Source organism: Anomaloglossus baeobatrachus, chromosome 4 (genome assembly GCF_048569485.1).
Source record: "Anomaloglossus baeobatrachus isolate aAnoBae1 chromosome 4, aAnoBae1.hap1, whole genome shotgun sequence".
Classification (NCBI taxonomy): domain Eukaryota; kingdom Metazoa; phylum Chordata; class Amphibia; order Anura; family Aromobatidae; genus Anomaloglossus; species Anomaloglossus baeobatrachus.
In genome coordinates, this window is record NC_134356.1 from 15,931,196 (window position 1) to 15,949,744 (window position 18,549).

Consider the following 18,549-nt stretch of genomic DNA (forward strand, 5'->3'; position numbering starts at 1 on the left):
TGGTTTTGTGCAGTGTGAGGGGGTGACGTTTTTAGAATGGGGTCACTTTTGGGTATTTTCTGTCACCTTGGCCTCTCAAACACACTTTAAATTTAATTTGGTCCTTAAAAAAATGATTTTGTAAATTTTGTTGGAAAAATGAGAAATTTCTGATAAACATTTAATCTTTCCAACGAAAAAAATATGTTTTAAAAATTGCGCAGATGTAAAGTGACAACTGGGAAATGTTATTAACTATTTTGTGTGATATAACTCTCAGAATTAAATGGTATAAAAATTAAAATTTGAAAAATTGAGAAATGTTCAAAAACGTAGCCAAATTTCTGATTTTTCAACAATTAAATGCATAAAATATCGTCCTAAATTTATCACTAACATGAAGTGCAATATATCGCAAAAAAACAATTTCAAAATCACTGGGATACATTGAAACTCCAAAGTTATAACCTCATAAATGGCACTAGTCAGAATTTAATACATTTGCCGGGTCAGGAAGGTGAAGAGTGGCTCTGGCACAAAAGGGTTAATAGACTCTCGGCTGCAGGTTGTGCAATGTCGTATTTCCTGATATACGCCCTATAACAAACACTTTCACTTTCCTTTCCTGAAAAAAAAAAGCCACGAAGCCACGAAGCCATGGCGTCCGCTATTCTGAGTGAAGAGCTGCTCTGCTCCATCTGTCTGTCCCTGTATACAGATCCCGTAACCCTGAGATGTGGACACAACTTCTGCCGGGAATGTATTGATCGTGTGCTGGATACACAGGACGGGTCTGGAGTTTATTCCTGTCCTGAATGTAGAGAAGAATTCAAGGAGCGTCCGACACTGAAGAGGAACATAACATTATGTAACGTAGCAGAACGTTTCCTGTCTTCTCAGCCACATCAGGAGGAGATCACCGGGATCCGCTGCACTTACTGTATTCACTCTCCTGTACCGGCTGTTAGATCCTGTCTACACTGTGAGGCTTCTCTGTGTGATAATCATCTGAGAGTTCACAGCAAAGGACCAGAACACGTCCTAACTGATCCCAGCACTTCTCTGGAGAACCGGAAATGTTCTGTCCATAAGAAGATCCTGGAATATTACTGCACTGAGGACGCTGCTTGTATCTGTGTTTATTGCTCAGCTGGAGAACATCGGGGACACCGGGTGGAGATGCTGGATGAGGCCTTTGAGAAAAAGAAGAAGAACCTGAGAAATGTTCTCCAGAAACTGATCACAAATAGAAAGAAGACTGAGGAAAGAGTCCAGAGTCTGGAGGAAAACAGGAGAAAAGCTCAAGATAAAGCATCTGGAGAAGCCGAGAAAGTCACTGCTCTGTTTAAGGACATCAGGAGACGGGTGGACGACCTGGAGAAGAAGGTCCTGAGTGAGATCTCCAGGCGGGAACAGCAGATGTCACAGTCACTATCTGATGTGATCCAGAAGCTGGAAATAAAGAAGGACGAGCTGTCCAGGAAGATGAGGCACATTGAGGAGCTGTGTAACATGACTGATCCACTGACTGTCCTACAGGAACCAGAAACCGGGGACTTGTGTGATCCTGAGGAGGACGGAGGTGATGAGGACACAGGGGGACATGATGGAGGTGATGAGGACACAGGGGGACATGATGGAGGTGATGAGGACACAGGGGGACATGATGGAGGTGATGAGGACACAGGAGGACATGATGGAGGTGATGAGGACACAGGAGGACATGATGGAGGTGATGAGGACACAGGAGGACATGATGGAGGTGATGAGGACACAGGAGGACATGATGGAGGTGATGAGGACACAGGAGGACATGATGGAGGTGATGAGGACACAGGAGGACATGATGGAGGAGATCGGGGTGCGGAGCTGATCTCACACATATCACACACATTATCTGATATAATAAGAGGTATAAATGTGATCTTCTATGTACAGGATCCTGCAGACATATTACTGGATGTAAACCTGGCTGCTAATAATCTCCTTATATCAGACGACCTGAAAACTGTGACCTGGACACGAATAACACAGAATTGTCCAGAAACAGCAGAGAGATTCCAGGGTAATCAGGTGATGAGCAGGAGGGGATTTACCTCAGGACGACATTACTGGGATGTGGAGATCAGGGGGTCGGGGAGGTGGAAGGTGGGGATGTGTTACCCCAGTATAGACAGGAGGGGGCATCAGTCATACATTGGAAATAATAACAAGTCCTGGTGTGTATATATAGGGTGGGGGTATAATAATCAGTGTTCAGTAAGACATGACAGTGATGAGATCCAGTTACCTCAGCAGATCCCCAGTGATAGAGTCAGGGTCTCTCTGGATTATGAGGCCGGGCAGCTGTCCTTTTATGCGCTGTGTGACCCCATCAGACACTTACACACCTTCACTGCCGCCTTCTCCGAGCCCCTTCATGCGGCATTATGGGTATGGACTGGTTCTATAAAGATATCATGGAATAAATCTATCCGGTAACTGGTGACATCACAGGGAGCAGAATACATGATTGGTGAAACATTCCGCCAGTGGGAGGAGCCTCATGAAGGATTTGTTTCCTTAGGGGTGTTTTTATATGAAATGTTTTTGTCGCATATTTTATTGTTATTCTCTTTTTTTTCCCCAAATACAAAAAGTGATAGACATTAGATTATTCTGCTTGAGCTCCTCAGAACAATTTCCAACCATATAGAAATTCCTTTAAAAGTCGTACAACTTTTTGTAAAACAGGAAAAGCCGGAGATGATTCTCCTGAAGCCGTCACCAGAGGAAACGTCCCTGTACGGTCCGAGCTTTATATACGATGATATCAACCATAAACCTCTCATCACCGGGATCAGTGCAGATCCTGAGAAGAAGCTTCTTACAGGGGAAATAAGGATTATTAAGCTTTAAAGGGAGCCTGTCACCACTTTTTTGGCCACCACCACCGGGCTCTTATATACAGCATTCTAACATCTAATACATACCTCCCAACTTTTAAAGAAGGAAAAGAGGGACAAAGTTTGCGGCGCGCGTAGCGCGCCGCGGCAAATTTTTAGGCCACGCCCCCTAACCACACCCATTTCACAGTCACGCCCATATCCACTCCCCATCCACACCCATTCAGCACAAACACGCAGGCAGCCGGCGGGCCTCCAGCACGGACACGCAGGCAGCCGGCGGGCCTCCAGCACGGACACGCAGGCAGCCGGCGGGCCTCCAGCACGGACACGCAGGCAGCCGGCGGGCCTCCAGCACGGACACGCAGGCAGCCGGCGGGCCTCCAGCACGGACACGCAGGCAGCCGGCGGGCCTCCAGCACGGACACGCAGGCAGCCGGCGGGCCTCCAGCACGGACACGCAGGCAGCCGGCGGGCCTCCAGCACGGACACGCAGGCAGCCGGCGGGCCTCCAGCACGGACACGCAGGCAGCCGGCGGGCCTCCAGCACGGACACGCAGGCAGCCGGCGGGCCTCCAGCACGGACACGCAGGCAGCCGGCGGGCCTCCAGCACGGACACGCAGGCAGCCGGCGGGCCTCCAGCACGGACACGCAGGCAGCCGGCGGGCCTCCAGCACGGACACGCAGGCAGCCGGCGGGCCTCCAGCACGGACACGCAGGCAGCCGGCGGGCCTCCAGCACGGACACGCAGGCAGCCACAGTGAGGCGGCCGGTCGCCCGCACAGTGAGGCGGCCGGCCGCCTTCACAGACAGGCGGCGGGCCGCCCGCACAGAGAGGCGGCCAGCCGCCCGCACAGAGAGGCGGCCGGCCGCCCGCACAATGAGGCGGCGGGCCGCCCGCACAGACAGGCGGCGGGGGGCGCCCGCACAGACAGGCGGCAGGGGGGCGCCCGCACAGACAGGCGGCAGGGGGGCGCCCGCACAGACAGGCGGCAGGGGGGCGCCCGCACAGACAGGCGGCAGGGGGGCGCCCGCACAGACAGGCGGCAGGGGGGCGCCCGCACAGACAGGCGGCAGGGGGGCGCCCGCACAGACAGGCGGCAGGGGGGCGCCCGCACAGACAGGCGGCAGGGGGGCGCCCGCACAGACAGGCGGCAGGGGGGCGCCCGCACAGACAGGCGGCAGGGGGGCGCCCGCACAGACAGGCGGCAGGGGGGCGCCCGCACAGACAGGCGGCAGGGGGGCGCCCGCACAGACAGGCGGAGGGTGGCGCCCGCACAGACAGGCGGCGGGTGGCGCCCGCACAGACAGGCGGCGGGCCGACCGCACAGACAGGCGGCGGGCCGACCGCACAGACAGGCGGCGGGCCGACCGCACAGACAGGCGGCGGGCCGACCGCACAGACAGGCGGCCGGCCGCACAGACAGGCGGCCGGCCGACCGCACAGACAGGCTCCGGCCGGGGGTGAGGGGGGAGGGAGGGAAATCAGCGCTGGGGAGATTAGTTTACTGTACCAGCAGCAGCACAGGCAGCGCTCCTCTCTATGCCACGTGTACTAGGATGGTAGGAGGGAAAAGCAGGGAGGCGGAGAGAGAGTGGGTGGGCGGAGCCCAGGAGCCGGCCGTCCCGCCCGTGGCAACGGGACAAACAACGTAAAGCGTGAAAGTCCCGCTGTATCCGGGACGGTTGGGAGGTATGCAGCATGTTAGAATGTGTACATAAGATCCCGCTGGTGGTGGCCGCAGCTTATAGGCCCCAAATCTGGTGACAGGTTCCCTTTAAAGTGAACCTGTCAGGTGCAATATGCACTCAGAGCCAGGAGCAGTTCTGGGTACATATTGCTAATCCCTGCCTAACCGTCCCTGTATACACTAGCATAGATAAAGAGATCAAGAACAAATATTTTTAAAGATCTTATATCTTATGCTAATGAGCGCGGGGACTAGTCACAAGGGCGTTACTTCACTTGGCTAGTCGGCTCGCATAGCATGTTAGCATGTTATTACGCCCCTGTGTGAGTACTAACACGCTATATGAGCCGACTAGCCAAGTGAAGTAACGCCCTTGGGACTAGTCCCCGCGCTAATTAGCATAAGATATAAGCTCTTTAAAAATACTTTTTCTATAGATGCCTTTATCTATGCTAGTGTATACAGGGACAGTTAGGGAGGGATTAGCAATATACACCCAGAACTGCTCCTGGCTCTGAGTGCAGATTGCACCTGATAGGTTCCCTTTAAAGGGAAACTGTCACCAGAAATTTAGCAAAAAAAATAAAAGATTCCCCTCTGCAGCTCCTGGGCTGCATTCTGGAAAGGTTCCTGTTGCTATTGTGCCCACTTTGAGACCTAAAAAAATACTTTATGAAGTCTTACCTTTTTGTATGCAAATCTGTTTTTATGGTCACGGGGGCGGGCTGCCTGGCGTCCGTTATTCCCCCTCCTGCCGCTGTACGCCGTCCCCCATTGCTCATTTCCATACATGAGGACGCCTTCCTCATGTAACTGTCCTCCTGAAGTTTTGTGCATGCCCAGTGCCACTCTCGCGGGAGTAAGCACTGTGCAAAGTGTGAACGCTTTTGAGGTGATTGCGCAGGCGCGAGATTATGGGCGGCGCTGTGATTGTCATCAGCAGCGTCATCCAAGTACCCACCCATAATCTTGTGCCCACGCTTCTCACTCTGCCTCCACCGTTATGCGCAAGCACTGGCCATATGAACCACGTTACCTATTACCATGGGCGCGAGATTATGGGCGGCGCTGTGATTGTCATCAGCAGCGTCATCCAAGTACCCACCCATAATCTCGTGCCCGCGCTTCTCACTCTGCCTCCACCGTTATGCGCAAGCACTGGCCATATGAACCATGTTACCTATTACCATGGGCGCGAGATTATGGGCGGCGCTGTGATTGTCATCAGCAAAGTCATCCAAGTACCCGCCCATAATCTCGTGCAAGCAGTAATAGGTAACATGGTTCATATGGCCAGCACTTGCGCATAACGGTGGAGGCAGAGGGAAAAGTGCGGGCACGAGATTATGGGCGGGTACTTGGTTAACGCTGTTGATGACAATCACAGCGCCGCCCATAATCTCGCGCCTGCGCAATCACCTGAAAAAGCGTTCACATGCGCAAAACTTCGGGAGGACAGTTACATGAGGAAGGCGTCCTTGTGTATGTAAATGAGCAATGGGGGACTGCGTAAAGCGGCAGGAGGGGGAATAACGGACGCCAGACAGCCCGCCCCCGTGACCATAAAAACACATTTGCATACAAAAAGGTAAGACTTCATAAAGTATTTTTGTAGGTCTCAAAGGGGGCACAATAACAACAGGAACCTTTCTAGAAGCAGCCCAGGAGCTGCAGAGGGGAATCTTTTATTTTTATTGTGAAATTTCTGCTGACATGTTCCCTTTAACTGGTAGGGGAGCCAGGATAAAGCAGAGCTGAAGCTGTTGGGAAGCTAGGACCCAGCAGCTCTGCTCCACAGGCAGGAGACCACTGATCGGTAATAGAAGCCTGCAGATGCCACTCTGCATAGGTTATTGTCACTGCTATCTGCAGGAGATAAGTGCTGATTGCACGGTCTCCTCAGCTTCCTGACTCCCCGCGTGTCTGCAGCAGTGAGAAGCCGCACACGGGGAATCAGAGACAACAGCTGCAGACAAACGCAGGCTCCGGGACTGGGGGGGGTCGGCTCTGGTGCAGGGGGGGGGGGCTCTGCTGCAGGGGGGGGTCGCTCTGCTGCAGGGGGGTCGCTCTGCTGCAGGGGGTGATTCATACCTCAGCAGCAGTCACAGGAGTAGGTGCGCGCTCGGCTCTGTAATGAATAGAAGGGAGAAACAGCGAGGCGGGGCTACAGTGGGTGGGTGGAGCCCGGGATAAACAGCCTCACGGGCGGGACCCGGGATCAAAGGCTCAGAAGAGGGACTGTCCCGCTGTATCCGGGACGGTTGGGAGGTATGTCTAATATATAAAGCTGAATGTGTGTGTGTGTGTGTGTGTGTGTGTGTGTGTGTGTGTGTGTGTGTGTGTCCGGGATTGGCATCCGCACCGTCTCAGCTACAGCCACAAAATTTTGCACACTCACACTTCTGGACCCCAAGAGCGTCATAGGCTATGTTTTGAGGGGAAATTTTAACCCCGCTCTTTACAGTTATTCACCAAAAAACCTGCCTCCATTAAAGCGAATGGAGCTGGGAGCCACAGTGCAGCCAGAACTTCAGAAGAATGCGCAGCCACGCCCTTATATGGAATGTTGGCGTGTCACAATGCAGCCAGGGAAAGAGACAGAGGCTACTTTCACACATCCGGTTTGAGCACTGCGGCTCAATCCGGCTGTGAAAACTATGCAACGGATGCGGCGAAAACACCGCATCCTTTGCATAAGTTTTTACATGCGGCCCATCCGTTTTTTTCCGGTTGCGGCATGCTACTGAGCATGCGCAGTGGAAAAAACCGCATGCGGCGAGCGGATGCGTTTTTTTACGCATCGCGCCGCATCCGGCCTCCATAAGTATGCATTGAAAAATGCGCCGCAGCGGCCGGATGCGGCGCGATGCGGTGTTTTTTGCCGGAGCAAAAAACGTTGCAGGGAACGTTCGATCCGGCCGCGGCATCGGCTAAATCTGCCGCATGCGGCAAAAACCGGACCGAACGCAAGCCCCTGCGGCACAATACGGCACTAATGTAAGTCTATGCAAAAAAAACCCCAACCGGCGTTACAAAAGCCGGTTGCGGTTTTTCTGCAGAACGCCGTATTGTGCCGCAGAGCAAAAATCCGGATGTGTGAAAGTAGCCAGACACAGACAGGGAAAGAGGCAGACACAGACAGGGAAAGAGGCAGACACAGACAGGGTAAGAGACAGACACAAAGAGACAGACACAGACAAAGAAACAGACTGACAGGGAAAGAGACAGACAGGGAAAGAGAGGGAAAGAGACAGACAGGGAAAGAGACAGACAGGGAAAGTGACAGACAGGGAAAGTGACAGACGGGAAAGTGACAGAGATAGATAGACAGGGAAAGAGATAGACGGGAAAAGAGATTGAGACAGACGGAGAAAGAGACAGACTGACAGGGAAAGAGAGGGAAAGAGAGAGACAGGTTAAGAGACAGACACAGACAGGTAAAGAGACAGACACAGAAAAAGAGACAGAGACAGACACAGGAAAACAGACAGGAAAAGAGAGGGTAAGAGACAGACAAAGACAGGTAAAGAGACAGACAAAGAGACAGACACAGGGAAAGAGACAGAGGGAAAGAGACAGACAGGGAAAGACAGGGAAAGAGACAGACAGGGAAAGAGAGGTAAATAGAGGGAAAGAGACAGACAGGGAAAGAGACAGACAGGGAAAGTGACAGAGATAGACAGGGAAAGAGATTGAGACAGACAGAGAAAGAGACAGACAGACAAAGAGATAGAGAGAGACAGAGATATATATACAGAGGGGAAGACAGACAGAGAATGGGAGAGAAGCAGAGAGACAGTCCCGGGCAGCGCCGGGTGCTATGTTGTGAGGCGAAATTTTAACCCCGCGCTTTCCAATTTACCAATCAATTTTGCCCCTACACACTACCACGTGCTTGAACACATATACCACCCTCAGCACACATCTCACCACACATGCACCAACCTCACCACATAATCGCCCTAAACACACAAGTCTGGTATTATCCTTCACAAATAAAAATCTGATTAATAAGCAGCCAAACTACAAGAACAACAAATGTACCACATAGGAAATACGGCAGCTGTCAGTCACATGACCTGTCTATATGTGTATGTGTGAGCTAATATATACTGTCAGGGGGAGGGCTTTCTGTTGCCTGGAGATTTATCAGGCTGCCAATAGCAACCAATCACAGCTTAGCTTCTATTTTGCTACAATTAATTAATTTGAGCTCTGATTGGTTAATATAGGCAACAACGGACATTCTCAGTATGTGTGAGGTCATAGGATGTTACATCTGTGTGGAATATCTGTGGTGTTGAAATATATGTTGTGAAATGCTTCTATTAGCTTAGTTTTTGCCTTTTAATAATTACATTTCTATCTATTTGTTTTGTGGTTTTTGTGTGCAGAATACATTTTTGTTAATACATTCTATTTTGTTAACAGCAGTTATTAACCCGGGCGAAGCCGGGGAGTACAGATAGTACTCTATATAAGAGCCCAGGCTGCTGTGAGAACATAAAAAACACTTTATAATACTTACCTAACGGTCGTGCGGTTGACCATATGGGCATCTCCGTTCTCCGGTGCCTCTTTCGGCCATCTTTGGCCTTATTCTGAAGCCTGTGTGCATCACGTGTCTACAATACTTTGATCGGCCCTGCTCAGGGCCTGAATGCCGGCGAGTGTGGATGACGTCGGACGTGTCATGCACCGCGGCTAGAGAAGAAGGAGGATGAAGATGGCCGAAAGAGGCGGCGCCGGCACCGGAGAACAGAGATACCCATATGGCCAACCGCACGACCCTTAGGTAAGTATTATAAAGTGTTTTTTATGTCCTCACAGCGGCCTGGGCTCTTATATACAGCATGTTAGAATGCTGTATATAAGAGTCTGGTGGTGGTGGCCGCAGCTTATAGCCAAAAAAGTGGTGACAGGTTCCCTTTAAGGAGCCTCCACACGGGTCGGATACTCTGTGGGTTTGCTGCATGAATGGAGTGCAGAAAATCCGCAGCTTTTTACAAGACAAGCAAAAAGGATGAGATTTTAACCAATTCAGAACTGGACAAATTTCATTTTTACATTTTGAATTTTTCTTCCCAGAGCAATAAATATATATATATATATATACCGTGTGCAGAATTATTAGGCAAGTTGTATTTTAGTGGATTTTTTTATCATTGATCAACAGCTACGTTCTCAATCAGCCCAAAAGACTCATAAATATCAAAGCTTAATATTTTTGGCAGTTGGAGGGGTTTTTAGATTTGGCTTCTTAGGAGGATCTGTTTGTGCAGGTGACTATTACTGTGCAGAATTATTAGGAAACTTAATAAAAACCAAATATATTCCCATCTCACTTGTTTATTTTCCCCAGGTAAACCAATATAACTGCACAAAATTTAGAAATAAACATTTCTGACATGCAAAAACAAACCCCCCAAAAAATGAGTTCCCATTCTAGCCCCCTTTCTTTCTGATGACACTCAGCAGCCGACCATCCATAGATTCTGTCATTGCTTGATCTGTTTACTATCCACATTGCGTGCAGCAGCCACCACAGCCTCCAGACACTGCTCCCAGAGGTGGACTGTTCTCCCTCCCTGTAGATCTCACATTTTATGAGAGACCACAGGTTCTCTATGGGGTTCAGATCAGGGGAACAAGGGGGAAATGTCATTATTTTTTATCTTTTAGCCCTTTACTTGCCAGCCACGCTGTTGAGTAGTTAGATGCATGTGATGGAGCATTGTCCTGCATGAAAATCATGTTTTTCTTGAACGATAGCGACTTCTTCTTGTACCACTGCTTGAAGAAGTTGTCTTCCAGAAACTGGCAGTAGGTCTGGGAGTTGAGCTTCACTCCATCCTCAACCCGAAAAGGTCCCACAAGTTGATCTTTGCTGATTCCAGCCCATACCAGTGCCCACCTCCACCTTGCTGGCGTCTGAGTCGGAGTGGAGCTCTCTGCCATTTACTGATCCAGCCTCTGGCCCATCCATCTGCCCCATCAAGAGTCACTCTCATTTCATCAGTCCATAAAACCTGTGAAAAATCAGTCTTCAGATATTTCTTGGCCCAGTCTTGACGTTTTATCTCATGTTTCTTGGTCAGAGGTGGTGGTTTTCGGCCTTCCTTACCTTGGCCATGTCCCTGAGTATGGCACACCTTGTGCTTTTTGATACTCCAGTAACGTTGCAGCTCTGAAATATGGCCAAACTGGTGGCAAATGGCATCTTGGCAGCTTCACGCTTGATTTTCCTCAATTCATAAGCAGTTATTTTGCGCCTTTTTTGCCCAACACGCTTCTTGCGACCCTGTTGGCTATTTGCCATGAAACGCTTGATTGTTCGGTGATCACACTTCAAAAGTTTGGCAATTTCAAGACTGCTGCATCCCTCTGCAAGACATCTCACAATATACGCCCGTCCAATCTCTCTTCTGACCCATTTTGCCAAAGGAAAGGAAGTTGCCTAATAATTAAGCACACCTTATATAGGGTGTTGATATCATTACACCGCACCCCTCATTACAGAGAGGCACATTACCGGATTTACTTCATTGGTAGTTGGCTCTCACTATACAGCTTGGAGTAGGACGACATGTATAACAAGTATCATGTGAGCAAAATACTCGTCTGCTTAATAATTCTGCACACAGTGTATATATATAATTTTTCCTTCACTGTATCTGTATTAGGACCTGATTTTGCCGGATGAGTTGTAGTCACCGGATCATGTAATGAGAAATGCGAAAAATTTCCAGGTGAAGTTAATTTGTAGAACTGCAATGCCGCCATTGTTTTTCAGGTTTTGTTCTTACACTGATGATTGTGCAGTTACAATGACCGGTCACCATGATTCTCCGGTCAGTACAAGTGCGGCGATACCAAAACCTGTGCAGTTTATTGATATATTTTAGTAAAGAAAACAAATTCTGAACTTCAAAAAATTCAATATTTTTTGTTTGTTGCTCCATATTTTTGAGAGACATAACTTTTTTATTTTTCTATAGAGTTGTGTGAGGACTGTTTTTTGCTTGATGAGCCGACAGTTTTATTGATACAAATTTGTTGCCCGTGCAGCAGATTAAAGTGAACCTGTCAGGTCCAATATGCAGTGAGAACCACGGGCAGTTCTGGGTGTATATTGCAATCCCTGCCTAACCGTCCCTGTATACACTCGCATAGATAAAGAGATCTTTAGAAAAAGTATTTCTAAAGATCTTATATTGTATGGTAATGAGCGAGGGCACTGGCCCCATGGGCGTTAGTTCCCCGGCCAGTCGCCCCTCATTAGCATGTTAGTACACCCCTGTGGGCGTGCTATCATGCTAAATAATACGCAGTGTCACAGGATGATCTCTCACCTGTCCGTCGCCATCGCGTCTGACGGGGGATTTCAGCTCAGTGCACATGACCCCGGAGTTTGGGTCATGCGCACTATGCAGCCGGGTGTACATGTCCTGGCTTCAAACTGAAGTGCGCATGACCCAACCTCCGGCGTCATGCGCACTGAGCCAAAATCCAGCGATGGTGGAAGAGAGGCGAGTGAAATCATCATCTGATGCTGCACATTCATTAACATGTTAGCACACCCACAGGGACATACTAACATGCTAATGACGGGCGACTGGCCGGGGAACTAACGCCCACATGACTAGACCCCGCGCTCATTAGCATACGACAAAAGATCTTTAGAAATACTTTTTCTATAGATCTCTTTATCTAGTCTAGTGTATACAGGGACGGTTAGGCAGGGATAGCAATACGCACCCAGAACTGCTCGTGGTCCGGGGGACATATTGCACCTGACAGGTCCCCTTTAATCAATTTTTATCGTATTTTTGGGATCTGCGGAGGTTGAAAAATCTCAAATTTGACTTTTTCAAAATCTATAAGTTTTATTTTATCGTGTTCATATTTTGATAGACCGGACATTTGTGGACTCAGTGAGTTTATTTTTATTCTGTTTTTATTTTTTTATGTTAAAATTAGAAAAAAATGAACGGGTGGATTTTAAAATGTCATTTTTTTTAAGCATTTTTTTTTTGTCTTTTACTCCCCCTAGAGGACAGGTAACCACAGTATTGCAGTATATAGTATAAATCGCAGTCTCCGTTGAAGCTCGTCCTGTAGCTGCATACACGCGCAACCTGACTGTGACATACGGTTATGTCTGGGTGCAGGAAGGGGTTAAGAAATGTCATTAACTCAATGTAGAATAAAGTCCCAGATCTTCCGCATGGAACGTGACCGGTCGTGTGGATTAATTCTAGTTATGTTGTGGATTTTTACCCCAAATTAGAGAGAAATCTGCATCAAACCCTCAGTAATTATATTACAAATTTGTATTTGTCACTTCTGTTATAGGAATTATACTCATAATAATATTGAATAGTCTGTATTCATTATAAGTATTGCTATAGGAATTGTAGTCTCATATAATCGCTGAATATTATAATTAATTTTAATACTCTGTACTCATCATTTCTGTATCTACTGATGTATGAGGAGGAGGCAGTTAGTTATCTCCCCCCTTGCTTATCTACAGTGAAGGAAATAAGTATTGGATCCCTTGTTGATTTTATAAGTTTCCCACTGACATAGACATGAAGAGTCTATAATTTTAAGGGTAGATTAATTTTAACAGTGAGAGAATATCCAAAATAAAATCCAGAAAATCACATTGTGTAAATTATGTAAAGTTATTTGCATTTTGCAGAGAGAAATAAGTATTTGATCCCTCTGGCAAACAAGACTTTATACTTGGTGGCCGTCCCCTTGTTGGCAGCAGAACAGTCAGACGTTTTTGTAGTTGAAGATGAGGTTTAATGTCAGGAGGATTTTGCTCCTCTTCTCTTTGCAGATCATCTCTTAATCATTAAGATTTTGAGGCTGTCACTTGGCAAACTCCTCCATAGGTTTTCTATGGGATTAAGGTCTGGAGACTGGCTAGGCAACTCTATGACCTTAATGTGCTTCTTTTTGAGTCACTCCTTTGTTGCCTTGGCTGTATATTTTGGGTCCGGGTCCTGGAGGAAGGAATGAGGTTGTCACTAAGGATTTTCTGGCACATGGCTCTATCCATTGTGCCATTGATGCGGTGAAGTAGTCCTGTGCCCTCAGCAGAGAAACACCCCCAAAATATTATGTTTCCCCCTCCTTGCTTGACAGTGGGGATGGTGCTCTTTGGGTCATAAGCAGCATTTCTCTTCCTCCAAACACATCGAGTTGAGTTAAAGCCAAAGAGCTCAATTTTTGTCTCATCTGACCCCAGCACCTTCTCCTGATCACTCTCAGAAAAATCCATGTGCTCATTGACAAAATTTAGATACGCCGGCGGCACATGTATTCAAATGGACCAGCTGCACATGGGCCTTCTTCAGACAGGCCGGCTGTACATGGGCATTCTTCAGACGGACCGGCTGCACATGTATTCTTCAAACGGACCAGCTGAACATGGGCCTTCTTCAGACAGGCCGGCTGCACATGGGCCTTCTTCAGACGGACCGGCTGCACATGGGCCTTCTTAAGACAGCCCGGCTGCACATGAGCCTTCTTCAGATAGCCCGGCTGCACATGGGCCTTCTTCAGATAGCCCGGCTGCACATGGGCCTTCTTCAGACGGGCCAGCTGCACATGAATCTTCTTCAGACAGGCCGGCTGCACATGGGCCTTCTTCAGACAGGCCGGCTGCACATGGGCCTTCTTCAGACGGGCCAGCTGCACATAAATCTTCAGACAGGCCGGCTGCACATGGGCCTTTTTCAGACGGGCCGGCTGCCCATGGGCCTTCATCAGATGGGCCGGCTGCCCATGGGCCTTCTTCAGAAGGGACGGCTGCACATGGGCCTTCTTCAGACGGGCTGGCTGCACATGGACCTTCTTGAGCAGTGGGACTTTGCGGACACTGTAGGATTTTAAGCCATTATGGTGTAATGTGTTACCAGTGGTTTTCTTGGTGACATTAGTCCCAGCTGCCTTGAGATCAGTAACAAGTTCCCCCTGTGTAGTTTTCGGCTGATCTCTCACCTTCATCATGATCCTGGAGACCCCACGAGGTGAGATTTTGCATGGAGCCCCAGATTGATGTCGATCGACACTCATTTTGTATTTCTTCCATTTTCTTACTATTGCACCAGCAGTTTCTCCTTCTCCCCAGCATCTTACTTATGGTTTTGTCGCCCATTCCAGCCTTGTGCAGGTCTATGGTCTTGTCCCTGACGTCCTTAGCTCTCTGGTCGCCCATGTTGTAGAGAGTATGACTGACTAATGGAGTTTGTGGACAGGAGGCTTTATACAGGGGACAATGTAAGAGCCGTCTGTAATGCCGGTAACGAGGGGATTAGGAGCATCCAAGTGTCTGTAGCCAGAAATCTTAATGGATGGTAGGGGATCAAATACTTATTTCTCGCTGCAAAATGCAAATACATTTATATAATTTACACAATGTGATTTCTGGATTTTATTTTGGATATTCTCTCACTGTTAAAATTAATCTACCCTTAAAATTATAGACTCTTCATGTCTTTGTCAGTGGGAAACTTACAAAATCAGCAAGGGATCCAATACTTATTTCCTTCACTGTATGTTTCTCCTGCAAACCTCATGTGAACAATCCTATAACTGGTAACAGGTAACGGGAAATGTATTATATCTGATTTTTCTTCCTGATCATTGTTATTTCCATGGTTGTATATTAGTGATCAGATGATAAATCCATGCACAGAGATTGAACGTTCCGTCTTTGATACTTGGAGATATTAGGACAATCGCTGCCGCGGCTGCAGGATCCTCCTCTTTGTTGCTTCTTTATCAGTTTCTGAAAATCTACCAGAAAAGTGACAACCAAAATGGCGGCAGAAATCTTGTTATACCTTTTTACAATATTTCCACCGACACAAACTATAACATTTGTTGGGAGAAGGAATAAAAGTTTATGAAATGGTGAAAATAATAATGAAAGTGGTGACTGGTAATAAATATCCATTTCTGTAACGATCGTCATCTAATAATGAAGGTTTTATTGGAATAAATTTCTTATATTATCAGATAAAACTTTACATGATATTTGTGTTTTTTTTCTGCCCCTAATTCCGGATTACACAGAAGCTCCATAGATGCTGTAGAAAAAGGTGTAAATGTCTCCAGGTCACATTTTGGGCTGGAGGACGGATTAAACAGTGGGATTATACTAAATGTGCAGAGATTATTGTGGTTTCATCCAGCAGATTAGGGATGGGGCGATTCTGCTGTAGTCAGTTGTTACAGCCGGGGACAGGTAAGATCGGAGGTTTACGTGAGGGGACGATGAATGTTCACATTGGAGACAGCTTTGGCCAGGGCTGTATTTTGCCTTCGTGCTGCACTAGGCACTTTAAGTGGTCGCGCCCCTTATTGACAACGTAAAACTGAGTTTTCGCACACGACATCTGTTTAAGGCAGATCTACTCTGTAAAACACTTTAAGGCTATGTGCGCACGTTGTGTACAGTTCACTGCAGAAATTTCTGCAGCAATCTGAAGAGCACATGTGCGCTTCTAATCGCTGCAGAAAATGTCCGTAGTGAGCGCCGATTCCATGCGCTCTGCCTGCAGCTCCTGCCATAGACAGAGCAGGAGCTGCCGGCAAAGCGCAGGAAAGAAGTGACATGTCACTTCTTTTTACGCAGCGCTTCGGCAGTAGCCGAAGCGCTGCGCTCTAAAGCGACATGTGCGCACGGCCCCTGCACAATCTCCATAGACTGTGCAGGGGACGCAGGACGCATGCAGTTACGCTGCGCTACAAAGCGCAGCGTAACTGCATGTATTTGCGCAACGTGCGCACATAGCCTAAAAAGTATCAATGAGAAACGAAGGGCACTAACCCCCCCCCCCCCAATGGAGATCACCACGGGCACATCAAAACATAGCATGGGTATAAAATATTCCCACCATCCCCACTTATATACTGTGACTGTCACACTGCCCCTAATATACTACACACTGCCCTCCCTTATAAATTATACCCACCACACCTTCCTCAATTATGAAATATGATCTGCACATTGTCCTCACATCATGCTGCCCCCTCCTCACAATGTCCCATGCATGCTGCCCCCTCCTCACAATGTCCCATGCATGCTGCCCCCTCCTCACAATGTCCCATGCATGCTGCCCCCTCCTCACAATGTCCCATGCATGCTGCCCCCTCCTCACAATGTCCCATGCATGCTGCCCCCTCCTCACAATGTCCCATGCATGCTGCCCCCTCCTCACAATGTCCCATGCATGCTGCCCCCTCCTCACAGTGTCCCATGCATGCTGCCCCCTCCTCACAGTGTCCCATGCATGCTGCCCCCTCCTCACAGTGTCCCATGCATGCTGCCCCCTCTTCACAATGTCCCATGCATGCTGCCCCCTCCTCACAGGGTCCCATGCATGCTTCCCCCTCCTCGCAATGTCCCATGCATGCTGCCCCCTCCTCACAGTGTCCCATGCATGCTGCCCCCTCCTCACAGTGTCCCATGCATGCTGCCCCCTCCTCACAGTGTCCCATGCATGCTGCTCCCTCCTCAGTGTCCCATGCATGCTGCCCCCTCCTCACAATGTCCCATGCATGCTGCCCCCTCCTCACAGTGTCCCATGCATGCTGCCCCCTCCTCACAATGTCCCATGCATGCTGCCCCTCTTCACAGTGTCCCATGCATGCTGCCCCCTCCTCACAATGTCCCATGCATGCTGCCCCCTCCTCACAGTGTCCCATGCATGCTGCCCCCTCCTCACAATGTCCCATGCATGCTGCCCCCTCCTCACAATGTCCCATGCATGCTGCCCCCTCCTCACAATGTCCCATGCATGCTGCTCCCTCCTCACAATGTCCCATGCATGCTGCCCCCTCCTCACAATGTCCCATGAATGCTGCCCCCTCCTCACAATGTCCCATGCATGCTGCCCCCTCCTCACAATGTCCCATGCATGCTGCCCCCTCCTCAGTGTCCCATGCATGCTGCCCCCTCCTCACAATGTCCCATGCATGCTGCTCCCTCCTAACAACGTCCCATGCATGCTGCCCCCTCCTCACAATGTCCCATGCATGCTGCTCCCTCCTAACAATGTCCCATGCATGCTGCCCCCTCCTCACAATGTCCCATGCATGCTGCCCCCTCCTCACAATGTCCCATGCATGCTGCCCCCTCCTCACAATGTCCCATGCATGCTGCCCCCTCCTCACAGTGTCCCATGCATGCTGCCCCCTCCTCACAATGTCCCATGCATGCTGCCCACTCCTCACAATGTCCCATGCATGCTGCTCCCTCCTAACAATGTCCCATGCATGCTGCCCCCTCCTCACAATGTCCCATGCATGCTGCCCCCTCCTCACAATGTCCCATGCATGCTGCCCCTCCTCACAATGTCCCATGCATGCTGCTCCCGCCTAACAATGTCCCATGCATGCTGCCCCCTCCTCACAATGTCCCATGCATGCTGCCCCCTCCTCACAGTGTCCCATGCATGCTGCCCCCTCCTCACAATGTCCCATGCATGCTGCCCACTCCTCACAATGTCCCATGCATGCTGCTCCCTCCTAACAATGTCCCATGCATGCTGCCCCCTCCTCACAATGTCCCATGCATGCTGCCCCCTCCTCACAGTGTCCCATGCATGCTGCCCCCTCCTCACAATGTCCCATGCATGCTGCCCCCTCCTCACAATGTCCCATGCATGCTGCCCCCTCCTCACAATGTCCCATGCATGCTGCCCCCTCCTCACAGTGTCCCATGCATGCTGCCCCCTCACAGTGTCCCATGCATGCTGCCCCCTCCTCACAGTGTCCCATGCATGCTGCCCCCTCCTCACAGTGTCCCATGCATGCTGCCCCCTCCTCACAGTGTCCCATGCATGCTGCCCCCTCCTCACAATGTCCCGTGCATGCTGCCCCTCTCCATGAGCTCCTGATGCTGCCTTCCTCTTTTCCATAATGACACCTCCATGCTCCCCCATTCATCATACTAAGACCACCACACTAG

General features: G+C 49.5%; 1 protein-coding gene across 1 annotated transcript; it reads left to right on the forward strand.

The window, feature by feature from the left end:
• Positions 1 to 629: 629 nt before the first annotated feature.
• On the forward strand, positions 630 to 1,933 carry LOC142302625 (E3 ubiquitin/ISG15 ligase TRIM25-like). Its single transcript, XM_075343728.1, is given in 2 exon segments — positions 630 to 1,587; positions 1,589 to 1,933. Coding segments are annotated over 2 exon segments (1,215 nt in total). The 5' UTR covers positions 630 to 636; the 3' UTR covers positions 1,853 to 1,933.
• The last annotated feature ends 16,616 nt before the right edge of the window (positions 1,934 to 18,549 follow it).